We start from the raw sequence: 25,185 nt of genomic DNA, 5'->3' as shown, positions 1-25,185 counted from the left end.
GTGTGCACCGACCACAAAAATTTAGAGTATTGGAGAACAGCTCGAGTGCTCAACCAACGACAAGTGAGATGGGCACAGGAATTCTCCAAATTTAACTTTGAGATTTGTTATGTGCCAGGCCCAGAAAACGTCAGGGCGGATGCGCTCTCACGCAAACCAGAATATTGGGAAGGGGAGGAGGTGATCGAAGAGAGACATGTCATCCCGGAGGACCGCTGGGTGTGTGGGGCGGCGCTGGTGGGGCAACGGGAACTGGTGGAGGAAACGGAAAATGATGAATATGCCCAGGATAAGCTCAGAGGTCTCAGGGGGGAGGGCGAGAGCCCCGGAGGTTTTGAGGAAAGAAATGGGGCATTGTATTACAAAGGGGCACTGTATATACCCGAAGGTGAATTGAGGGGGAGAGTACTCAAGCAGTTGCATGATAGCCCCACGGCGGGACATTTTGGGCAACACAAAACCATGTGGTTGGTTACCAGGGAATTTTGGTGGCCTAAGGTGAGGGAAGATGTAAGGGAGTATGTAAGAGGGTGTGACCAATGTCAGCGAGCCAAAGGGGAAAGAAGGGCGCCGGCAGGGTTATTAGAACCTTTACCCACACCAGAACGGCCTTGGGAAGCGATATCAATAGATTTTATGACGGATCTGCCAAGGTCCAAGGGGAAAACAGCCATCATGGTAGTAGTAGACCTGTTAACTAAGATGTGCCATTTTGTAGCATGCTCACATGCAGTCACAGCGGAAGAAACGGCGAAGTTGTTTGTGGAACATATCTTTAGGTTGCACGGGGCTCCCTCGAGGGTGATCTCAGATCGAGGCAAACAATTTACTTCCAGGTTCTGGAGGAAGCTCATGAGCTTGCTACACGTGGAAGTTAATTTTTCAACTGCCCGGCACCCTGAAACCAACGGGCAGGCGGAAAGGGCAAATGGCATTCTTCAACAATATCTTAGGTGTTATGTCAATGACAGAGAGAACGATTGGGTCGAAAAGTTGGCGTTGGCAGAATTTGCCTACAATAATGCGGAGAATGTGTCCACAGGGATGAGTCCCTTTTTGGCTAATTACGGGTGTCACCCCAGGGCATTTCCAGGGGAAGGAGGGGAGAGATGGAGCGTTCCAGCGGCTGAACATTTTGTAGAAGAGATGGAAGCCATCCATCAGCAGCTCCAGCTCAACTTAGAAAGGGCCAAGGCACAATATAAGAAGCAGGCAGACAAGAACAGAAGGGAAGGTGAAACCATAAGGGTGGGGGATCAAGTGTGGTTGTCAACCCAAGGGTTGCCGTTCAAAGGGGGTTGTAAGAAACTGAGGCCCAGAAGATTGGGACCCTTTGAGGTGATTCAGCAGGTCAACCCGGTAGCTTTCAAACTCCGATTACCCAACCACATGAAATTGCACCCAGTGTTCCACAGGTCGTTACTGTCACCATACAGGGGGGGACGTGAAGGGGAGCACGTCAGGGGACCAGCCTTGGAAGAGAGGGAACGCCGCAACCATGTAGCGGAAATCCTCGATTCCAGGTGGAAGGGTAATCAGGTGGAGTATTTGGTGGCGTGGGAAGGGGAACCGGAGTCAGAAAACACCTGGGTAAGTGCAGAGGAAGTCAATGACGAGGTTTTAACAGAAACGTTCCACCAAAGGTTCCCGAGGAAACCTCAGCCTATAGCAAGGTTTAGGAGGGAGTATTTCGGCACCACCGATGAGGAAGAGGAAATGGAAGGGTTCGCGGAGTAGGAGTTGGAAGATGGAGTGGACTCTGATGACGAAGAGTACCTAGAGAGTAGGAACAGCAACAAGTGGAAGGAAGTGTTCGCGACGTCGGAAGATGAGGGAGGTTCTTTCAGGGGTTTTACCTCCTCACCGCCAGTAGGAGAGGAGACGGGAGGGGGTGAAGGGGGCCCTGGAGGGGAGGTGGATGTCAGGGAACTGACATCTAAAGCGCCGCAGGTGCAAAGGCTCCCTGAGGTTGAGAGAGCAGTAGCAGCGGAAGAGGGAACCAGTAGAGGGCGAGCAAGAACTCCAAGGGAAAGTGAGTCGGAGGGATGGCTCAGAGACGCTTCAAGCGAAACCAGTGGGGAGGTCTCAGGACCTCCTATAGGGACACCCACACCTCGACGGAAACTGTCACGCCGAGAGGCCAGACGACGTGTTTCCGTTAAGGAGCTTTTATGTTGGAAACGTTTCCGAAAGCAGCCACTTTCGGATTCTACTAGTGATTGACGCAGCCATGCTGGAGGGGCTCCGTCACAGGCAGAGGTTTGAAAACCTGATCAAACTCTGAGGGACTTGCATTTTACGCACAAGCAGCTCATCGTCCCATCACAAGGATCAAACTGATAAACTGGGTACCAGGAAAGACAGGCTTCTCCTCTTTAAGTGTAAACAATGAAGCCTTAATTTATGACACCTTAAAATTAGGAAGATGAGATATTTTCCCAAAAATGCCAATTTCTGCCCTCTTCACCCCAAATTCATCTCACATAGGCAACAATGGTAATCTGAAGGAACAGACATTAAAACATACACAGTCAAAGGACCGGGCAAAAGGGTGAGCTCTCCATAGAGAGAGGGGAGAGCCTAACTCTCAACAAACACAGAAATCTTAATCTTTACTCTCAAGTCCTCACTCTCTCCTGGATAAGGTAGAAACCCTGCTATCTTCCTCTTATAATTTCAGGTCTGCAACAAATAGATAAAAGACGGATAAAATGTTTTTTCATGCAGCACAGTTAAGCCATCACTTGCTCCCACGGGAAGCAGGGACAGCCACCAACGTGGCTGGCTTAAAAAAAAAAGATTAGACTAAATGTCTTGTCAAAAGAACTGGTCTTATATATGATCTGGGCAGCACAAACAGATATTGTAACTCAATGGAAAACAGCCCAAAATCTTACACTAGACACATGGTACCGCTAACTCTGGAAGAGCTGTAATGAAGAAAGCCATGCATAATTTGAGAATGTCCACACTCGTATTTATGTGATCTGGAATTCCTTTATATGACATATAAAGTGAAACCATCATTTTCAAGACAACCATTGCACAACAGCCTGGCAAATCCGGAACAATACTCTTGTGATCTGATAAAAGTCGAAAGTTTTTACTTGGGCTTTGTGACTTTAACCCATCTGCAACCGGGTTATTTTATTGTTTTGTTTTTCATCCTTAATGTTCGTCTGTTGCTGTAATTGTTCTCCCTGTTTCATATACATAATAACATGAAATAACAGTGGTACCTCGGGTTACAGACGCTTCAGGTTACAGACTCCGCTAACCCAGAAATAATACCTTGGGTTAAGAACTTTGCTTTAGGGTAAGAACAGAAATTGCGTGGCGGCAGCAGGAGGCCCCATAAGCTTAAGTGGTACCTCAGGTTAAGAACAGTTTCAGATTAAGAATGGACCTCCAGAATGAATCAAGTTCTTAACCCGAGGTACCACCGTAATGGAAAAGTTTACCCCACCAAAGAGATTAGACAAATTGAGGGAGAAGAGGGCTATCAATGGCTCTTAGCCACAACAGACATTCTCTGCCAGCACGGGAAGAGGCAGTGGTGCCTCTGGGTACCAGTTGCTAGAAGCCACAGGACAGGAGGGGGTTTTCGGGGTCAGATCCTGCTTTGGGGTTTCCCACAGGCATCTGGTTGGCCACTGTGCGAACAGGATGCTGGGCTCCCTTTGGCCTGACCCAGCAGGCTCTTCTAATGTTCTTATTAATGTTATGCTCACTTTCGATTCCTTGGAACTCAGGGATCTGTTACCTTTAAGCTGCCACCTGCACCTATATTTGCACTATAAATTACACAACAGATTTTACCTTTTCCTTACAATAAACCAATCACTCGTCCATTAGCTCTTGGTGTGCAAGTTTCTTTTTATTAGGCATCAGGTTTGCAGCAACAGGCACACATTCAGGTAATGTGCGTTAAATCTGCGCCAAAGATCCCATTTCTCACAGAAGGGAATGCTGAGACTCTCATGCGGACTGCACACATGTGAAGGTTCAGACAGACACACTTAACATCCTCTAGAGTCATTCTTGAGGTCAGGCAGAGCGCTGATGTGTAGACACGATAGAGGTATTAGGGGAAGCCCTAGGCCACACTCTCCCCAACCTGACGCCCACCCCAAACACAATTCCAGCTAGTGGGGCTGCGTAACTACAGCCATAATCCAAAACACCAAGAGGGCATCATGTTGGGGAAGGCTGGCCTGGGTTGAGGTTGGCACTTCTTCCTCTAAGGTCCCCGATGGGGCAGCAGGAGCACGTGGTTGGTCCTGACCCCATGGCAACGTGAAAGGCGTTTTCTGGGAGCTTGGAGTCAGGTCTTGTGGTAGGAACTTCGAGCCTCTGGAGGGGACGAGGGCAGTCCTGGCGCTGTTGGAGGAACTGGGAACTAGACCCCCACAATCTGAGGCTCCCCAGTCTGGTCTTAAAAAGCAGCTGCTTCTCCCCTTTGGGAAACTTCAGAGAGGAACTGTGATGCCCCCGCTTGAGAAATTTCAAGGAATGCATCTTGCAACCTTCCCCACAGAGGCGAACCAAACAGCTGTGAGCCCTGCTAGTCGGAGGGACACCCTCTGCAACCCCCAAGCTTTGCAAACGAGACGCTGGGGACGAGAAGTGGAGGAGAGAAAAAGCCAAAACGCGGGTGGGGCAGAGAAAAGACACAGAGAGACAGACAGATTGCCTAACTGCAGAAAGAAAGCATATTGAGAGAGAATCACGTTGCCAGCCTTAAAAAAAAAAGTGTGAAAAAGGAGCAGTTAAAGTTTGCTATGGAGGGAACGGTCAAAGGAGAGCTTTTCCTGAGCTGCTGCTACTAGGGCAACAGGCAGAAGAGAAGCAAGCAAGCAAGGAGTCCCTCACAAGGCAAGTGCTGGTAGCCGAGGGTGGAGAGGTCCAATTCTGCCGCCAGAGCCCTGGGATGATCCCACAGCCGGCCTCGCTCAGGGCACCAGTGGGCTGCACAGAGATCACACAGAAGTCCAGTTTTACTTGAACAGGGGCAGTGAGCTTTGTGGGGTCTGGAATGGAAGTCCCATCCCATCCCTACGGTTACATGACTGCTCAAATGGGTGATGCTCTTGAGATCCAGGCAAGCATTTTACAGCACGGACGATGCAGATGTGCGGAGCAGATTCCTACAGCGTTTAAAGAGAGAACCAGACTCTTGACACAGGTGCACTCGACCAAAGGGAGGAGGGGACCACAAACCCATCACTTAAGGAAAAAATACCCTAAACCCAAACACTGTGAAATGAAGACTCAGGTCACAGACTCCGATTCTAAGGTCACGGTCTGCTCCCCAGGAGGCTTCTGGCATGAAAAGCCACAGCTGACAGCACCTCCCCAAGTTCCCCTGGAAAGGTGCACGCCTCCTCGCGGCTCTGGAACTGGAAGGTGGCAGCCACAGAGCGTCTGTCCAGGAAGGGGAGCCGCCCACCTCCTCCTGGACGCCGGCCAGAATGATGAAACGGGCACAGAGACTCCCAAGTTCGCTTGCTTATTTTTGGCACCGACAGCGAAGAGCTCAGGTCTGTCTTCATCGTCCAAGAGGAGGGTGCCTTGGTTTACATGAAGTCATCTGAGTCGTTGCCGTCCTGCGGGAGGGGAGGACAGAAAAAGGGCTTTCTAGAGGATGTTTTAAGGGCGGGCAGGCGAGCTTTGCAGGGATTGGGCAACTCTCAGGCTGGACCCCAGAATTAATTCTCCCTCACTGGGTCCACATCTACCTGATCATCACCGAAAGACAAATGCCATCAAAAGCCTTCCCCCCTGCTGAATGAACTTGTCTAATACTCTTTTGGAGTCATCCAAATTGGTGGCCATCCTGTGGGAGGGAGTTCCACAGGTAAACAATGTGAAGCAGCTGGGGACAGGCAGCTTTGCAGGATTAAGTCTTTCCTGCCTCCTCATTCTAGTCACATAACTCTAACCCTTACAGGCAAATGAGTCTGGAGTTCACTTTCCGGCTGGGAAGCCTCTTCTGCCTCCTGCTGCTCACTAGGGCAACAGGCTCCTCGCGAGATGCACCTGGACATACCTGGTTGGAGGACATGTTCTCCGCTTTCATTAAGGAAGAGTAGCTCCTGCAAAAGGAAAGGCAACAGTGCATTCAGACATTGCTCAGCTAGAGAAAACCTGGCTGGCAAAAAAGCACGGCCCTCTAATGCAGGGGTGGGGAACAGAATTCTGTGACTAGCCAGGATGGCTCTGCTCCACTTCCAAAGTGCTTGGAGGCAGCAATGCTTCTGAGTGCCAGTCTCTGGCAGCCACAGGAGCAGGAAAAGCTCTTGCGCTTGGGTCCTGCTTGGGGGAATCTGGTCGGCTGCTGGGAGAACAGGATGCTGGGCCAGATGAGCCACTGGCTCTCCTGATGATCTTATGAGCCACCTGCCTATCACCTGAAATCAGGTAACCCAATTTCAAAAGGAAAGCAGCAGAAGGGCACTCACAAATCTATCCCTTCTTCCTCTCAAGCTACGAAACCCACAAACAAGGATCCCATACGAAAGCAGGTGACGCCCGAGGGGCTTACTTTAAGCATCAGTCAACAGACTGGCGCTTACAGCAAGGATGACTTGCCGAGGAACAACCATGTTTTCAAGGCTCCTGATTTCTCCTTTGCAGACACGTTTTTACTTGCCCCACACATGACAGCACCTATGTTGTGGGCACGGTTTGGGGGGAAACAGGGCCAAATTATTATCCCTCCTGGGCCTAACTTGGCCCACAGGCTGCAGCATCCCCACTGTTGCTCTAATAGTTCCTTCAAGAGCTTGCAAGATCGGAAAAGCTGGAAGCCAAAAGAATTCAATTTCCCACAACTGGCAGTCAGCCCCCCAGCTGCAAAGGTCCAGGGACCCCCAGATCAGCACCCCATGAGGCTCAAAGGGCTGCTGCAACCAACTTTTTAAATAATAATAATAATAATTTTTATTTATAACCCGCCCTCCCCAACCGAAGCCGGGATCAGAGCTTTGCACATAGAGAACCACACACCCTTGGTCATCTCTGGACCTTGGCCGAAGTCAAACCCAGGCAGCCCAAACACCAGTTTCCTGACAAATCCACGGAAGAGGAGCCCAGGAGGCAGTGAACTGCAACCAAAGCCTAGCAAGGAGGCAGTGTTCATGGGCGAATACCAGCATGCTTGAAAGCACCCTAGTGGGGCGCTCACATGCTTATGCCACTGGCCAGCACCAACAAGGAAGGGGTAGCAAGACACACACTGGCCAAGGAACCAACCACTGTCACAGGGGTGGGGGTGGGGTTGTGCCCCCCCAAAAAAAAAACCCTGCCAGAAAGCTGCTTGCCTACGTCTGCAGCAAGGCCAAGAGACATCGCTCCCGCTGCTCGGAGAGCCTCTCGGCTCAACACATTGCTGGCCTGTAGAGTCAGCGGAGGCAGGTCCTAAATCGTGGCATAATATCACGGTTATTTAAAAGTTATGTGTGAATTCATCTAGAAAGGGAAGACAAATCTGTGCCTAGCCCTGGGCTGTGTTGCTCAGGAAAGCAGGCCGGCTGCCTTGGTTTTCTGCTTTTTTCTACACCCCCCCACCCCTCCGTTCAACTGGGCCGGGCCCAACTTAACTTCCCAAAGGGGGTCATTGCCTGGCTCACCTGAGCTCTTCCATCTCTTTCTTCTTCTTCACCTCCTCCTTCTCTTTCCGCTTCATCTCCTGGATCTGGGCTTTCTTCTCGTTTCTCTCCTCCCGGTCGCGGGATTCCTTCTCGGCAGCCAGGTCCGGGAACCGCTCCACTTTGGTCTTCTCCAGCCGGTTCAGGATCTCGTTCACCCTCTTCTCCACCGTGACAATCTTCACCTGGGGACAGAAAAAAACGGTGATCAGCATTCACGTAGACCTGCACCCACCTTCCCAAAATCGCTGGAGGCCAAAGCTGTGATTCCTGCACTGCAGAGCGTTGGACCTGATGACCCTTTGGGTCCCTTCCAAATCTTACAATTCCATGTTTCCGGGAAAGGCTGGCACAAGGAAGAAACCATCACAGTTGGGGGCACCCTGGACAGCATGAACGGCAACTGAGTTACAGTCAAACTGGAAGGCACAGCAACTCCGACAAACCTCATCTTTCCCACCCCCACGAAGTCAACACAGGAGGAAAAGCCCAGGGCCCTGCTCTCCTGCACATCTGTAAGGAGGGAATGAGGCCAGATACAGCTGTGGCTCCTGCCAGGACCAAGTGGAAGGTTGCCATTGTCACCCTTCCACTTCTAATTATTCAGAACTGAGGTTGTTTTGAACAGTTGTCAGACACCACTCTGCCCTTCCATCATGTCGCTAGTTCAAAACATGAAGTCAGCAACTTCCTGCCTTCATTTGGTTAAAAATACATTTTTTAAAAAAATTAATCCCATGCTACAGGGCCTCCAGTATCTGATTCGATGTCATTGATGTCATTGGAAAGGTTTCTTTTTTCCAGGCTCAAGAGATTACATCACTCGCCCAGAGTAACACAGGAAGTCTGCGCAACGGCCAAAGCACACCCCCAGGAGGCCAGGCTCGCTGGCTCACCGCATCCATCCCCTCTTGGAGGCCATCGCCACTTCCCACCTCCCCTTGCTATCCCTCAATCCTGGCCACATCGCCAGGGCTTCAATCCCAAGCGACCCTGTGGGGAAGCCTCACACACTGGAGAGGAGAGGGATAAAACACATCAACAAGTCACAGGCCCATGTAAGTGTTGAAGTCAAAAAATGCACCCCTGAAATGTTCAGCTGGCTGGAGTAGCTCAGGACCTGGAAGGAGGAGGAGAACAAAACAGGGTTTCTCATTCCCAGTTATAGGTCACTGACTGTGTTTTACAGGTTCGCCTCTGGCTGATGGCTTTCCTTTGAATTCCAGGCTGAACTTTTCACACACAAAAAGGAGGAGTAGACAAATTCATGGAGGAGAGGGCTATCAACGGTTGCTAGCCATGGTGGCCATGCTTTGCCTTCACAGTTCGAGGCTGCTAGAAATCTCAGCAGGGAGGAGTTGCTCTTGTGCTCGAATCCTGCTTGCAGGCTTCCCAATGGGGGCATCTGAGAACAGGATGCTGGACTAGATGGGCCACCAGGCTCTTCATATTTTCCCAACCTCGTTTTCTAAGGTCTTTTTGATTTTTTAATTTTTTGGGGGGGGTGAACCAAAAGAGTCTTGAGGCATCTTAAGGCCCAACACACAAGCACATTCCAGGGTGATGAAAAGAAGCATGCAAAGCACCCAGCTCAATCCCTGTCGTCATCTCCAAGAGCCCTGCACACCCCCCTCTGAAAATGAACAGGTGGTGGTAAGCAGTGGCGACTCAGCCCCTCCCAACTAAAGGTGATGCAGGTGGGGCTTCACCGGCCTGCCCAGCAAACATGGATCTTGACCTCACCTATGCGCATCTCTGTAAAGGTATCCCTGACCATTAAGTCCAGTCGTGACCGACTCTGGGGTTATGTTTTTGGTAATTTGTTATGTTTAAATTCTTAATAAAGTTCAGCTGTGTTTGCAATAAATTACGATCTTCATTGTTAACTTGGGGAAAAAATTAACTGTGGATAGAGGCAGGTGCACACAACACACACACACACACACAGAGAGAGAGAGAGAGAGAGAGAGAGAGAGAGAGAGAGAGAGAGAGGGGAGAGTGGCATACAGCCTCTGTCCGCTTCAAACCTTACTTCATCTTTGTGGCTTCTCACATGAAATCATAAACGGTTGCTGCATAACACACAGCTGGCAGAGCGAACGCAGTTCCCCCCTGCAAACCAGCCCCCCACCAGCAATCCACACACTGCACAGACTGTAACCTCAGTGGGTGAGGAGCCAAAGGGTGCCGTGATGCCTGAAGAATGGCAGCAGGATCTTCCACCCACTCCTTCCTCACTTTACCCATGTGGCAAACCTCCCGCTGTTTCCCTGGTGGGCTGGTGCTCTGGAGCCAGGAGGTGGGCATCTGAGAAGATGGGAGCGGGGGCAAGACACTTACGTCCTTCTGGTTGTGAAACCCGATCTGCCCCACGTCCATTTCTGCCGTCTTCTTTAAGTTGGCCCAGGAAGTGTACACAATGCTGACGTTATTCGTTTTGCAGCCTAGAAGAACAAAGGGGGCCGTTCTGTTCACCAAGCTGATTCTTCTCTCCCGCACACCCCCTTTCAACCCTAATTCCGAACAACTCTTCACATGACTTGGTAAGCCAGCATGGTGTATGGTGGTTAGCGTTGGACTAGGTCCTGGGAGAGATCAGGGTTCGAATCCCCACTTGGTCATGGGGCTCACTGGGTGACCTTAGGGGTCAGTCCCTGACTCTCATCAGCCTAACCTACTTTACAGGGTTGTTGTGGGGATTAAATTGAGGAACGTGGGAGAGCCACATGCACCACCCTGAGCTCCTAGGAGGAAAATGGTGCGACAGAAATGTAATAAATATCAAATAAAGAATAAGAGTCCTTTAGGTTGGCAACAAGGCAATGTCAGCAGCTGTACCCCAAGAGACTGGGCACCTCTACAGAAATGATATCCATCAGAGAGATGGTTGTTGACTGGGCTGGCAAAGGAGGGAAGGGAGGACGTCTTAAGGAGCTCCTGCGATGCCTGCCCCTTGCGAGGCAATGGATGGGAGAAGCCACGCCATCAGAGCAGCGTCCGCTGGCTCCAGCTGCCCCCAAAGGCCTCATTCTCCACCCGTGATTCCTCTCTGAATCCTTGCTGGTTTCTCCAGGCCAGGACATGCTGGAGAAAAAAGCAACGCATTACCTTGAATGCTGTTGGCTTTCACCAGGTGGGCGCAATCTATCAAAACCTCCTTTGGGATGTCCTCCATCGTCTGCCCCTGAAAGGAAGCAAGGTAGGAAGTGAGCAGCTCGTGCGGAGGAAGAGGAAAAAGGCATGCTGGGAAGGAAGCGGATTCTGAAGGCAGAGCCGGGGGTCCCTGCGACCAAACTGCAAGCGCAGGGCCATTGTAATTAGTCTGTTACAGCAAAGATAACAACCAAATTAGTCAGAGTAGACCCATCGAAATCCAGAGATTCCAACGGCTCTGCTCTCAGTAGAACTTAGTCGGATGCAACCCAAATAGTTTTGCAGCACTTTAAAGACTGAGAAAATCACGGAATAAAAGTTTGCAGAGTAGATACATCCGACACAAAATCATACACCACAATCAGTGGATTTGCTGTATTTTTCCATGTATAAGACTATATCCCCCCCCAAAAAAAATTAAGTTTAAAATTGGGGGTCGTTTTATACACGGAATGTTGCAATTAATTATTTCTTAATTTTGAGCTTCAAAAATAGGGGTCGTCTTATACATGGGGGTATCTTATACATGGAAAAATACGGTAGCTTTCAGAGGCTCCGAGGTGTTGAAGAAAGCCAGTCACAGGGGCTTGTTCTCTATGCAGAATATTTTATAGGCTTTATAATAAAATGGCCTTGATCAACTCCGACAAGACCTGCAGAGTGCTGCAAGCATATGTCAGAGGACCTCTTTTAAACATGAAGTTTTCAGCAGCTGGTGCATTAGCTTGGGGGAGGCTGACAGGCCCTGAGAGGAGGGGGTGATGGCTGCAGCCCCCAAAGTGGACAAGGGGCCCTCCCTCCCCACCACGTGGCTGAGTAAGAACCACCACAGAGGGCAAGAAGCAGAGCAATGCTGTTTACCTTGTGCAGCCGGAGGTAGACATGGGCAGAGGAGAGCTTGTCCACATGGAACCTGCACACAATACAGCACAGATCTGAGTGAGGAGATGATTCAGCCCAAAAGAAATGTTGCCCTACGTACCGCTGCAAGAGGCTGGCCGCCACCTGGCCACCAGCATCTTAGAGCATGCATACTTGATAGTGGGGGAAGGAATTTTTATGGCTTATCACGCTCACATCTCTGCAAAAGTATGCAATGGCCTGAAGAGGAAATTGAAAGGCTGAAGGAAACAGCTGCTAAAACAGAGCCAATTCCCTCTGAGCCGAGTGCTCCCTCTAGCGATCCCAAGGCCAACAATGCGAGATGAATGAGACCAGGTCTTCTTCACACTGCACACACGGAGGAAGGGAGGGCTCTCGATGGCTCAGCTCTGCCTCTGCAGTCAGATCTGCAAAGATTCTGAATAGCAACTGCTGGAAACCACAGGAGGGGAGAGGGCTCTTGTGCTTGAATCCTGCTTGGGGGTTTCTCATTGGGGCATCTGATAGGCCATGGTGAGGACAGGATGCTGGGCTGGACGGGCTACTGGCCTGATCCAGCAAGCCCTGCTTAGGTTCTTATGTGGAGCCAGTGGGGTGTAGTGGTTAAGAGCGGTAGTCTTGTAATCTGGGGAACCGGGTTCGCGTCTCCGCTCCTCCACCTGCAGCTGCTGGGTGACCTTGGGCCAGTCCCACTTCTGTGAAGTCTCTCAGCCCCACTCACCTCACAGAGTGTTTGTTGTGGGGAGGAAGGGAAAGGAGAATATTAGCCGCTTTGAGACTCCTGAAGGGGAGTGAAAGATGGGATATCAAATCCAAACTCTTCTTTAGAACTGGATAAGGAACCTGATGATGTTGTCCGACTCCCAAGTCCTACCAGCCCCGGCCAGGATGGCCGACAGGAACATGGGAAGCTGCCTTATAGAGAGTCAGGCCATTGGTCTACCCAGCTCAGTACTGTCTGCATTGACTGGAAGTTCTCCGGGGCTTCAGGTAGGGGACCTTCCCAGGCCTACCTTGGAGATGCCGCTAGGGACTGAAACAGGGACCTTCTCCAGCATTCAAATCAAATATCTTTAATACGGTCAATGACCAGAAAGCAATTTATAAAAAAATATGACATTATAAGTAGTATTGTGCTACACATAGCAGGGAAATATGGCCAATTCACAGAATTGGTGCTTATATTTATGACCAGGTTTCGTCTTTTAAGGTTTTAAGAATTCAATTCAAATGTCACTACTGTTTATTATCGTTCCTTCGATGTTTACAATTTGAACTCCATTGCTGACATCATTGCTCGTCTTATTCTTGTTGCAATGTAACAGTACTTTGCCACAGGCCTGTTAATTTCGGGCTCTTTGTCAGCTAAGAGGTGTCTGATATAGGTGTCGTCTGTACTACGAGGTATTTTCCTCAGAATCGGTTCGATCAGCTCTTTTCTTGAGTCTCAATATAATGGGCAGTATAAGATGACATGCCCGATGGTTTCAATTTCGTTGCTGTTACAGGGACATAATCTTTGTTCGATCGGTATTTTGTTGTATCTTCCCTCTAGAAGAGCTGAAGGGAGAGCGTTAAAGCGGGCCCTGGAAAATGCCCATCCAGCATTGTCCAAAGGGTGCAGTGTTGCCCTGCTTTACAAAAACCACTGCAGCCATTTCCCCCTCCAAGGAATAGAGCCAGTCTATGACTCATCCCAATCTGAAGCTTGCATTTACGCTATCTTCCAATGGCTAAGAATTATCAACAAACCTGGGGAGTCTGCCTTGTTGCTCAACGAGACGGGGAGGGGAAGAATTGATTGCTTGGGCCCTAAAAACATTCCAGACACATCAGACACCTTCAAACAGTCACACTCTGCCACAAGAGATCAGGGCCCTGAAGGATTTGACATCTTTCTGCAGGGCCTGTGTTGTTCTGCCAGGCCTTTGGCCAGGGCTCAGCCTGACTCCCCTTCTCTTTTTGTATAAGAACTAGTATGAACCAGTATTCTCACAGGCCCATATAAGAACAGCGTAAACACTTGGGCCTGATGAACATTTAGTGTTCCCAACCCTAATCCTGCAGAAAGCCATCTAATTAGATTTTAATTTGACCCTGACTTGTTTTTAGGAGGTAATTTAATTATTGTTTGATTTTATACCCGTGTTATATATTTGATGTTAACTGCCCTGAGCCCAGTCTCGGCCGGGGAGGGCGGGATACAAAAAAAAGGTTTTTTTAATCACCGTATTTTTCGCTCTATAAGATGCACCAGACCATAAGACACACCTAGTTTTTGGAAGAGGAAAACAAGGAAAAAAATATTCTGAATCCCAGAAGCCAGGAAAGCCAGTGAGATCGCAGAGCAGCAATCCCACTGGCTGTCCTGGCTTATGGGATAGCCGCTCGCAGCCTCTCCCAGGCAAGGGGAGCCTTCATCCCCTGCCCGGGAGAGGCTGCGTGCGGCTAAGGGTCCCCGAAGAGCCGCGCTCCCTTTGAAGAGTGTGCAGAGTGTGTGTGTGTGTGTGCCTCTTGGGGACTTTTCCCGCCTGCCTCCCGACTGCATCCGCTCCATAAGACGTACACACATTTCCCCTTACTTTTTCAGAGGGGAAAAGTGTGTCTTATGAAGCGAAAAATACGGTATTATTATTACTGAAGGATGAAGCTGACTAGTCCACCCTTCTGACTGGTCCACAAGCCCCTCTCCACTGTGGCTCAAAGAGGCAGCATCTACAAGAGGAAGGTTACGAGGGAACATGCAGCAGCTGCTAGTTTCTGTTTCATACTCTGCCCTCACCTGCTCTCTGGTCAACTACTGTCACTGCTTACATTATTCACTGTAGCCATTGCTTTAACTGCTCATTTCATTCCTCGCATTTTAAATAAACCAAAATAAAAAGCACAGCAACCTTTTGGGGTTAATGCTGGGAAGAGAGAAAGAGAATATGCATTAAATGCTTTGAGGGGTGGTTTATGCTGCATTTGTTTGCTTAATATACAAAATGGCTTGTGTGAAATCTGTTGGTGGATCTACTGAAGTGGAAAAAGATCATCATGTTAACTCCTTTGGATCCTCTCTGCCTTTGGGTGTAACCTAGGCACCGCTTTCTGGGCCAAGGCAGAAGTGCTTTTGTCTGCCAGTAACCCGATCATTCAACATCCAGCCCTTTACAACGTTTCTTTGTGGCTTCTCACGAGATCATAAATTTACAACATTTCTGTACTGCCTTTGTCAAAACAGATCCCAGGGGACCGTAGAGTTATATATTAGTTAAAGTCCAACGGAATAAAACACCAGCATTAGCAAATGTAATAAGAGACGGCAGATAAAAATTACAAAGCTAACAAGGGATTACAGAAATAAAATTGCCAAAAAGATAGCAAAGTGGACATGGAAAGGCCTGGAGCCAGCTGGACTCAGATGAAAGGGGAAATATAAGGAAGGAGACTCCAGTAGTACAAAACACTTGGCAGGACAACAGACATCGCAACTGGATGTTGGGAAATTATCACTGGAACCTTTTTGGGAAGGGGGACAGAACAAGACAATATTGAATCACTGAATGCTGCTGCATTAATATATATATATAAAGAACTCACACCTGTTTTGTGGGAAACTATCGAATCAAGGTTCTGGCCCCTGATATACTGGGGGAGCTGAAGCTGAGGCTCCAGTACTTTGGCCACCTCATGAGAAGAGAAGACTCCCTGGAGAAGACCCTGATGTTGGGAAAGATGGAGGGCACAAGGAGAAGGGGACGACAGAGGACGAGATGGCTGGACAGTGTTCTCGAAGCTACCAGCATGAGTTTGACCAAACTGCGGGAGGCAGTGGAAGAGAGGAGTGCCTGGCGTGCTCTGATCCAGGGGGTCACGAAGAGTCGGACACGACTAAACGACTAAACAACAACAATAATACTGGGGGAGGGGGCATGATAAGCACAGGGGGCTTTTCTTTGCATTTAAAGTAAAATTTAAAACTAGGATCCCACCTCCAGTCTTATACAATGCAGAGAAAGAAGGGCTCTAAAATGTGATTTTGCTGTCAGCTTTACTAAGGAGCGCGATTCATTTCACAGACTGATGACCATGACAAGTACAAAAGAAGAGGATCTGCTGGATCAGGACAATGACCTATCTAGTCCAGCCTCTTCTCACAGTGGTTGACCAGACGCCCCAATGGTAAACCCGCAAGCGGGATCCGATCACAAGAGCACCATCACTCTCCCCTCCTGTGGATTCCAGCAACTGGTGTCTGAAGCATTGCTGGCCCTGACTGTGGGGGCAGAGCAGAGCCCTCCTGGCTAATAGTCACTGATAGCCTTATGCAGGGGTCAGCAAACTTTTTCAGCAGGGGGCCGGTCCACTGTCCCTCAGACCTTGTGTGGGGCCGGACTATATTTTGAAGGGGGGGAAAGATGCAAGAGCACCACGAGCCCCGGTGGTGAGCAGCAGGGGCTGGCGGCGGAGGGATGATGAGCAGCACGCGAAAGGGCTTGCATAGCTGTCAACCTTCCCTTTTTTTGCGGGAAATTCCCTTATTCCAGCGCTGTTTCCTGCTGCTTCTCGCTGCTAACCTGGATTGTTAGATATCCCGTAGACTGTCCCTGGGACAGGGGAGGCTGCTGATCCCTTATTTTCGAGGCTGCTGATCCCTTATCTTCAAATCTGAAAGTTGACAGCTATGCTCTGGAGAGGGGCTGCTTAAAATGGCGGCCACTCGAGCGCTGCTGCTGCTGCTGGCACCAACAAAGCCCAGTCCCCTTCCTCCTTTAGGCAGGGCAGGGAGAAGCCAGGAGGAGGGAGGGAGGAGACGCCGACGCCACTGCCGTGTGAGTGAGAGAGAGGGAAAGAACGCGTGTGCTGGCAATCCACGTGGCGATTCCCGGAGCATCCACGGGCTGGATCCAGAAGGCAATTGGGCCTGATCCAGCCTGCGGGCTTTAGTTTGCCGACCCATGGCCTTATGCTCCATGAATGTGTCTAATCCTTTTTAAGCCACCCAAGTTGGTGGCCATCACTGCCTCATGCAGGAGCAACGTCCATAGTCCATCTCTGTGCTGCACAAAGAAGGACTTTATCTTTCCTGGAAGCTCCAACATTCATTTTCATTTGATGTCAACGAGTTCTAACGCTATGAGGGAAAAAATTCTCTACAGTGGTGCCTCGCAAGACGAAATTAATTCGTTCCACAAGTTTTTTCTTCTTGCGAGTTTTTTGTCTTGCGAAGCACGGTTTCCCATAGGAATGCATTGAAAATCAATTAATGCGTTCCTATGGAGACCGCTTGCCAGGCTGGTGGTGCGGAGAAGGGCTTTTCTCCCCACCGCAAGCCTTCAGGACAGGTACGGGAACAGAGGGGAAGGCGCGCAGCGCTTCTCCTCTGTTCCCGGGGCTTGCGGTGGAAGGAGGGTTTTTCCTCCCCACCCCAACATTCAGAACAGCATTCTGAAAGTTGGCGGTGGGAAGGAAAACCCTCCTCCCACCGCAAGTCTTCAGGACAGTCATCCGAAGGCTGGCGCGGGGAGAAGGTCTCTCCGCCCCACCGCCAGCCTTCGGAGCAGCCATCCCAAGGCTGGCGGCGGGAGGAGGTCTCTCCGCCCCACCGCCAGCCTTCGGAGCAGCCTTCCCAAGGCTGGCGGCGGGAGGAGGTCTCTCCGCCCCACCGCCAGCCTTCGGAGCAGCCATCCCAAGGCTGGCGGCGGGAGAAGGTCTCTCCGCCCCACTGCCAGCCTTCGGAGCAGCCTTCCCAAGGCTGGCGGCGGGAGGAGGTCTCTCCGCCCCACCGCCAGCCTTCGGAGCAGCCATCCCAAGGCTGACGCGGGGAGAAGGTCTCTCCACCCCACCGCCAGCCTTTGGAGCAGTATTCCGAAGGCTGGCGGCAGGAGGAGGTCTCTCCGCCCCACCGCCAGCCTTCGGAGCAGCCTTCCGAAGGCTGGCGGCGGGAGAAGGTCTCTCCGCCCCACCGCCAGCCTTCGGAGCAGCCATCCCAAGGCTGGCGGCGGGAGAAGGTCTCTCCGCCCCACCGCCAGTCTTCGGAGCAGCCATCCCAAGGCTGGCGGCGGGAGGAGGTCTCTCCGCCCCACCGCCAGCCTTCGGAGCAGCCATCCCAAGGCTGGCGGCGGGAGGAGGTCTCTCCGCCCCACCGCCAGTCTTCGGAGGAGGTCCGAGGACAGTGGGGAAGACGCGCTGCGCTTCCCCGCTGTCCCGGAGATTTTCCTATGGGCTTTCGTCTTGCGAAGGAAGCCCATAGGGAAATTAGTTTTGCGAAGCGCCTCCAAAATGGAAAACCCTTTCGTCTAGCGGGTTTTCCGTCTTGCGAGGCGTTCGTCTTGCGGGGCACCACTGTATTCGGTTTCTCCACACTATGCACAATTATTTAAATTTTATGTCGCCTCTTGCTTGACTTTGCTCTAAACTAAGAAGTCACAAACACTTTAACCTTTCCTCACGGGGGAGGCTGCGCTTTTCTGAACCTTTTCAAACTGTCACTGCCAAACTACATTTGCCATTAGCACCCATTTGCTCAGTTTGGAGGGGTCCTTTTGGAGCTCTTCTTAATCTGTTTCTGTTTTAGCCACCCTGAACAATTTCAGCAAACTCAGCCACCTCACTGCTCACCCCTAAGTCTGGACCATTTAAGAACAAGTTTAAAACCCAAGGTCCCAATACAGATCCTTGGGAGACGGCACTTTCTACACCCCTCCACTTGGAAAACCGTCCATTTATTCCCACTTTCTGCTTCTTGCTACTTAACCAGTTCCTTATCCACATCCTCTCTTATTTCATGTCTGCTAATCTTACTCAGAAGTCCTTGCTACCTTATTGAAACCTTGCACCCAGTGCATAAAGAGAGGCTCAGATCAGTACTTACCAAATATCTTCCGGCCAGCCATGTTTTATTAGGTCTTCATCTGCAAGGAAAAAGCCAAGCCAAGCAGTTAGCGGAAATAATTCCCTCTCAGTCCTCCCTGAGAGTCAGGTTACAACTGGACCTTTGGGACAGGGATTATCACTAGAGTCCACTGGGTCACAAACCAAACTGTGAAACAGGAAGATCTCTCTAGAAACAATGGAATTCAGTACTAAACTTTCAAGACAGGAACCATTATTTCAGTTTGAACTATGCTGCAAATTTTGAGTGCTGAAGTTCCTAACTGGATCTGAGCAGATGTGTAGCACTGCTGAACGATTAATGCAACACTAGCAGTTCAAAAAGGTGATGCAGACACACACATTTCCCTTGGTTGTCTCTGCAAGGGAAATGCTTTGTGCACACATTAAGTATCGTGAGACAATAGAGGTCTAACCTTTTATACTTTGGCTTCATCTGGTTAGACGTGCACAGGATTGTGCTGCTAAATGTTTCTTCAGTTTAAAAACACAAACAGATTTCAAGAAAGATAATGGGAGAGTAGCTCAGAAATAATCCGGAAGTAGCTGTTTTATTTCAAAAAAGGTGCTCTAAACAACCACCACTGTACAGCAAATATAAGTAAGTACGGAAAGGCCCTGTGTAATTAATATTACTAAATATATTTATGTCTGTGAAAATGACCTCATATTTCAGTGCATAAATTTAAATGACCCTTAACAAAAAGGGTCATTTAAATTTATCTTAATCTTATGAAAGACTTCTTAGATTAGCACAATTTGGGACAATTGACTGGTAGAGAAGACATAAATTCAGAGGAGATTTCAAATGTTATTTTAAAGGGACCAAGCTCAAACAACAGAACAACTCTGGAAAACATTTTCCTTAGGATTAAAAATAATGTTGGTATCTGAAAAGTCATGGGTGACCATCAAAGAGTAATTTTAACAGTTGCATGTGCAAAAATAATCAACCAGCTGATGTATTTCAAGGAACTGCTCATTACTTTCTTGAACTCCTACCAAAAAAAATTGCTTCCGCAATTTCAATATTATTGGAAAGTCTGTGACAATGTAAGTAGAAACAGTTTTCCCTTTCTTTTGAAAGTCAGGCAACTTTCGGGCTACAAACTAATCAGAAAAAAAAAGAATCTATGCAATGACTTGCTTTTGAGAAAGTATTTCAAAGCTGTTGCTTCTCGACAAAAATTGGATACAGATACACACCATTTAGCTAAATGCCAGTTTATACATCAGAATTGCCTGACTGGCCTGCTTGGATTCCAATTTTAAGATAAAATCCCCCACCCAATCTCAGTGGGACTGAGATCACGGATCATGCACTTGCTCACAGTCCTATGTTAGGAAGTTCACTAAAAGCAAGAAAATGCCCTTTTAAAAAAATCAGCATTTGGCTCAAACGAGAAACGTTTTACACAGAAATAACATAAACATGTTTATGCCATCAGCCTTTTGCTGAAATGTGGTCTGAGGCACCCAAGAATGGACTCTATCAGTTCCATCCCCAACAGCAGGTCCAGAAGCCATCCAGGATCTCCATGCACACTGCCCAGCTTTGCACCCTAAGGAGGTCACCTTGATGCTGCTAAGGCAGCAGTTTGACTTCACCTCTGGAGGCACACTATTGTCTCTCGAGACAGACAAACACCAACCATGTCTGCATGCTTGTGCAACAAGATTTTGGGTTTCCCTCCCTTCCAGCACTTGCAGAGCAGATTTTGGGGACACACAGGTGGCTGCAAGCCAGCAAAAATGTGGAACCAGTCAAATTCCCATCCACTGGCTCCTCTGCAGGTTGTTGCGTTGTTAAGGGTGGACTTTTTTTTTTTTTTTGCATGCTTTTATAATAAATTAGTGTTAATGCAGTTGGTTTCCCTCCCGTCCTTAGCTTGCAGAGCAGATTTTGGGGATACACAGGTGGCTGCAAGCCAGAGAAAATGTGGAACCAGGCAAATTCCCATCCACTGGCTCCTCTAAAGGTTGTTGCGATGTTAAGGGGGGACTTTTTTTTGCATGTTTTTATATTAGATCAGTGTTGATACAGTTTTACTTTTACTTCAGCATCTCTAAAGGTACTTATGTTTCCCATGAAATTTACTCCTGGAAACTGTTTTGTATCAAGCTATCATAAAGTGTCAGGGATTTAATCCTAAAATGGTTTTTGTTTTCTAAAACAATGCTGGGCTGGGGAAACCCCACTGATCAGGATAAAGGCTTGTTTTCTGCCATACCAAAGAGCCAATGAGTTCTGACTGAAGATGCACAACTTATCAGAAGGTCTGTTTTAAAATAAAAATGGGGTCAAACACAAAATACATAAAATCGGTTCCATCTTGACAGGCATATCCAGAGTGTTGTACTTACTTTCGTATTTATCTTTTCCCATGTAAATTGTGTAAGGAGCGCCAGGAACAACTGAGGGGAAGGAAAAGGGAAACAAAATGAGGCAGAGTTTCGGATCAAACCCCACACAGACACACAGTGTGTCCGCCTCCCCCCCCAACTTATTTGCATCTCACCCACAACAAAATCTGTTGTATAAGATGATAAGGTTCTGCTCTAGCTCAGAGGTTCGGAAGCTCTGTTCCAGGCCAGGACAAGTTCTCCCAGAAGTTCTTTCAGCTGGCCCAGATGTGAAAATGCCAAGAGGCGGCCCTTCTTCAGTCTCACAGGTTTGGCAAGGATAAAGAGGGGGGAAACCCCCAATAATTCTAACAACCTACTGCACGAGACTGTTGTGAGGATGACATGGAAGAGTGTGGGATAACTAGGTATGCCACATTTGATTTTTTGACTTTGGCAGATTAAAAAAAAAAGTCTTCAATGTTGTGGCCCCAAAGCTGCCAGAGGGGGCTGTAGCTGAAGCATTCAGAGAAGTGGATCAGGATTCTGATGTCCATATCAGCTCCAAAGACTTTGAATTGGCAACGAGCTGCGGACAGGATATTTGTCAGCGCTTCCTCTGCCCTGAAGTATGTTTCCCAATGAAAGCAGCCAAAGGAAAAACCCCACAGCTAAGGTAGCCTGAAATCTACAAAACATTTTCCTTCAGAATCTTTTTATAAACGAATCAAGGTAGATATGATGCCGTGGACAAGCTGCCTTTTGAACCCTCCATGGGATGTATAGAGTCTTTAAACATGTATTCTGGTTCTCAGGATTGAGGATGAATCCTGACGTGACAGAAGTACTGTTTTGCGGGAACAGGGGGCGGATGGTGAGGGGGACTCCCTGGTCCTGAATGGGGTAACTGTGTCCCTGAAGGACCATGTTCACAACCTGGGAGTCATTTGGACGCACAGCTGTCCATGGAGGAGCAGGTCCATTCTGTGTCCAGGGTAGCTGTCTACCAGATCCATCTGGTACGCAGGTTGACACCCTACATGCCTGCAGACTGTCTCGCCAGAGGCTCCAGTACTTTGGCCACCTCATGAGACTCCCTGGAAAAGACCCTGATGTTGGGAAAGATGGAGGGCACAAGGAGAAGGGGACAACAGAGGACGAGATGGTGGGACAGTGTTCTTGAAGCTACCAGCATGAGTTTGACCCAACTGCGGGAGGCAGTGGAAGACAGGAGGGCCTGGTGTGCTCTGGTCCAGGGGGTCACGAAATGTCGGACACGACTAAACAACAAAAACCTTTGAAGGTGACCCGGAAACTACAATTAATCCAGAATGCAGCAGCTAAGACTGGTGACTGGGAGCAGCCGCAGAGACCATATAACACTGCTCCTAAAAGACATTGGGTTATAGGACATTTCCGAGCACAATTTAAAGTGTTGGTGCTGACCTTGAAAGCCCTAAACAGCCTTGGCCCAGTATACCTGAAGCAGCATCTCCACCTCCACCATTCAGCCCGGACACTGAGGTCCACCTCTGAGGGCCTTCTGGCAGTTCCCTCCCTGCAAGAAGTGAGGTTACAGGGAACCAGGCAGAGGGCCTTCTCAGTGGTGGCGCCCACCCTGTGGAATGCCCTCCCATCAAGGAATGTCAAGGAAATATACAACTATCTGACTTTTAGAAGACATCTGAAGGCAGCCCTGTTTAGGGAAGCTTTTAATGTTTGGTGAATTATTGTATAGTGGTACCTCGGGCTACACACGCTTCAGGTTACAGACTCCGCTAACCCAGAAGTATTACCTCGGGTTAAGAACTTTGCTGAGAACAGAAATAGTGAGGATGAGAACAGAATATGTGCTCCAGCGGTGCGGTGGCAGCAGGAGGCCCCATTAGCTAAAGTGGTGCTTCAGGTTAAGAACAGTTTCAGGTTAAGAACAGACCTCCAGAACGAATTAAGTACTTAACCTGAGGTACAACTGTATTTTAATATTTTATAGAGCGTTTGGATTTGATATCCCGCTTTATCACTCCCTTTAAAGAGTCTCAAAGCGGCTAACAATCTCCTTTCCCTTCCTCCCCCCCAACAAACACTCTGTGAGGTGAGTGGGGCTGAGAGACCTCAGAGAAGTGGGACTGGCCCAAGGTCACCCAGCAGCTGCAGGTGGAGGAGCGGAGATGCGAACCCAGTTCACCAGATTACGAGTCTATCGCTCTTAACCACTGCTCTACACTGGTTCTCCATTTTAATGGAACTTGCCCAGAGTGGCTGGATAAATAATAAATTATTATTATTATCATCATCATCATTCTCCCCCCCCCCAGTATACTGCTTTTTGTATTTTGAAAAATAAGAAATAAAGAAATTGGAGTGTGTCTGTGTGTATAGAACTATGTGTGGGACCCCTGAGCTCCCCTCAGGGAAAGGGAGAGATGCAGATATGATGAAGCAACAGCAGCAACAGCCTCAAACTACCTCGCGGGGTTGTTGTGAGGATGGAACGGTGTGCTTGGGGGGGGTCCGCCTCCTTCCCCCCCCTTCAGCTCCTCTGAGGAAAAGTGGGGGATGCAAATGAAATAATAATGATAATAAATAGATAAAGGTAAAGGTACCCCTGCCCGTACGGGCCAGTCATGTCCGACTCTAGGGTTGCGTGCCCACCTCGCTCAAGAGGCCGTGAGCCGGCGCCGTCCAAAGACACTTCCGGGTCACGTGGCCAGCGTGACGAAGCTGCAGCTGGCGAGCCAGGACCAGCACAGCACACGGAAACGCCGTTTACCTTCCCGCTATAAAGCGGTCCCTATTTATCTACTTGCACTTAAGGGTGCTTTCGAACTGCTAGGTGGGCAGGAGCAGGGACCGAGCAACAGAAGCTCACCCCGCCGCGGGGATTCGAACCGCCGGCCTTCTGATCAGCAAGTCCTAGGCACTGAGGTTTTACCCACAGCGCCACCCACGTCCCTAATAAATAGATAAAGGGGGAATAAACCGAGGCGAGGACCACCCCCCCCAAAAAAAGCTCATGCTGGTAGCTTTGAGAACACTGTCCCACCATCTCGTCCTCCGTCGTCCCCTTCTCCTTTTGCCCTCCATCTTTCCCAACATCAGGGTCTTTTCCAGGGAGTCTTCTCTTCTCATGGCCAAAGTCTTGGAGCCTCAGCTTCAGGATCTGTCCTTCCAGTGAGCACTCAGGGCTGATTTCCTTCAGAATGGAGAGGTTTGATCTTCTTGCAGTCCATGGGACTCTCAAGAGTCTCCTCCAGCACCAGAATTCAAAAGCATCCATTCTTCGGCGATCAGCCTTCTTGATGGTCCAGCTTTCACTTCCATACATCACTACTGGGAAAACCAGAGCTTGAACTAGACGGACCTTTGTTGGCAAGGTGATGTCTCTGCTTTTTAAGATGCTGTCTAGGTTTGTCATTGCTTTCCTCCCAAGGAGCAGGCGTCTTTTAATTTCGTTTACAGATAGGTAGCCGTGTTGGTCTGCCATAGTCAAAACAAAAAAATTCCTTCCAGTAGCACCTTAAAGACCAACTAAGTTAGTTCTTGGTATGAGCTTTCCTGTGCATACACACGAAAGCTCATACCAAGAACTAACTTAGTTGGTCTTTAAGGTGCTACTGGAAGGAATTTTTTTGTTTTAATTTCGTGGCTGCTGTCACCATCTGCAGTGATCATGGAGCCCAAGAAAGTAAAATCTCTCACTGCCTCCATTTCTTCCCCTTCTAGTTGTTGTTGTTGTTGTTATCATCATTCTCCCCCCCCCCCAGTATACTGCTTTTTGCATTTTGAAAAATCAGAAATAAAGAAATTGGAGTGTGTGTGTTTGTGTGTAGAACTATGTGTGCGACCCTTCAGCTCCCCTGAGGGAAAGGGAGAGATGCAGATACGATGAAGCAACAGCAGCAGCAGCCCCGAACTACCTCGCGGGGTTGTTGTGAGGATGAAACGGTGTGCTTCTTGGGGGGGGGTCCCCCTCCTTGCTCCCCCCCTTCAGCTCCTCTGAGGAAAAGCGGGGGATGCCAATGAAATAATAATAATGATAATAAAGAGATACAGGGCGAATAAACCGAGGCGAGGACCCCCCCCCCCAAAAAAAAAACCCCAAGGCCCTACGGAGAGCGGGAGGGGCGCGGTGGGCGTGGCCGGCGGCTCCCCCCTCAAAACAACCCCCCCCGAACCGCCTACCGTTGGACGTGAAGTAGAACACCATGGCAACGGGCCGCCGGGCGGGTCTCCTTCGCGTCCGCACCGGGTGGGGGGGGCAGGAAGGAAGCGGGGC

At 49.3% G+C, this 25,185-nt stretch overlaps 1 protein-coding gene across 1 annotated transcript; it reads right to left on the bottom strand.

Annotated features, from left to right (window-relative positions):
* Positions 1 to 3,851: 3,851 nt before the first annotated feature.
* Positions 3,852 to 25,158, bottom strand: CCDC25 (coiled-coil domain containing 25). Its single transcript, XM_081904479.1, has 9 exons — positions 25,092 to 25,158; positions 20,928 to 20,978; positions 18,544 to 18,583; positions 11,664 to 11,715; positions 10,758 to 10,833; positions 9,990 to 10,093; positions 7,632 to 7,834; positions 6,050 to 6,095; positions 3,852 to 5,606 (listed from the first exon to the last, which is right to left on the bottom strand). Exons 1-9 carry the CDS (start codon positions 25,114 to 25,116, stop codon positions 5,577 to 5,579), a joined length of 627 nt encoding a protein of 208 aa, XP_081760605.1. The 5' UTR covers positions 25,117 to 25,158; the 3' UTR covers positions 3,852 to 5,576.
* Between the last annotated feature and the right edge of the window lie 27 nt (positions 25,159 to 25,185).

Source organism: Podarcis melisellensis, assembly GCF_964234715.1.
Source record: "Podarcis melisellensis genome assembly, chromosome: 3".
Taxonomy (NCBI): domain Eukaryota; kingdom Metazoa; phylum Chordata; class Lepidosauria; order Squamata; family Lacertidae; genus Podarcis; species Podarcis melisellensis.
Note: the sequence above shows the minus strand (reverse complement) of the source record. Positions and strands in the feature narration are given on the sequence as shown.

What these genes read in the sequence shown, in the direction of transcription:
- CCDC25 (XM_081904479.1), bottom strand. Translation starts at nt 25,116, where the DNA reads ATGGTGTTCTACTTCACGTCCAACG. An exon ending in GTTCTACTTCACGTCCAACG is followed by an intron (nt 20,979 to 25,091) that starts GTAGGCGGTTCG and finishes CCTTCCCCTCAG; the next exon opens with TTGTTCCTGGCGCTCCTTAC. An exon ending in GAAAGCCAACAGCATTCAAG is followed by an intron (nt 10,094 to 10,757) that starts GTAATGCGTTGC and finishes TTGTTCTTCTAG; the next exon opens with GCTGCAAAACGAATAACGTC.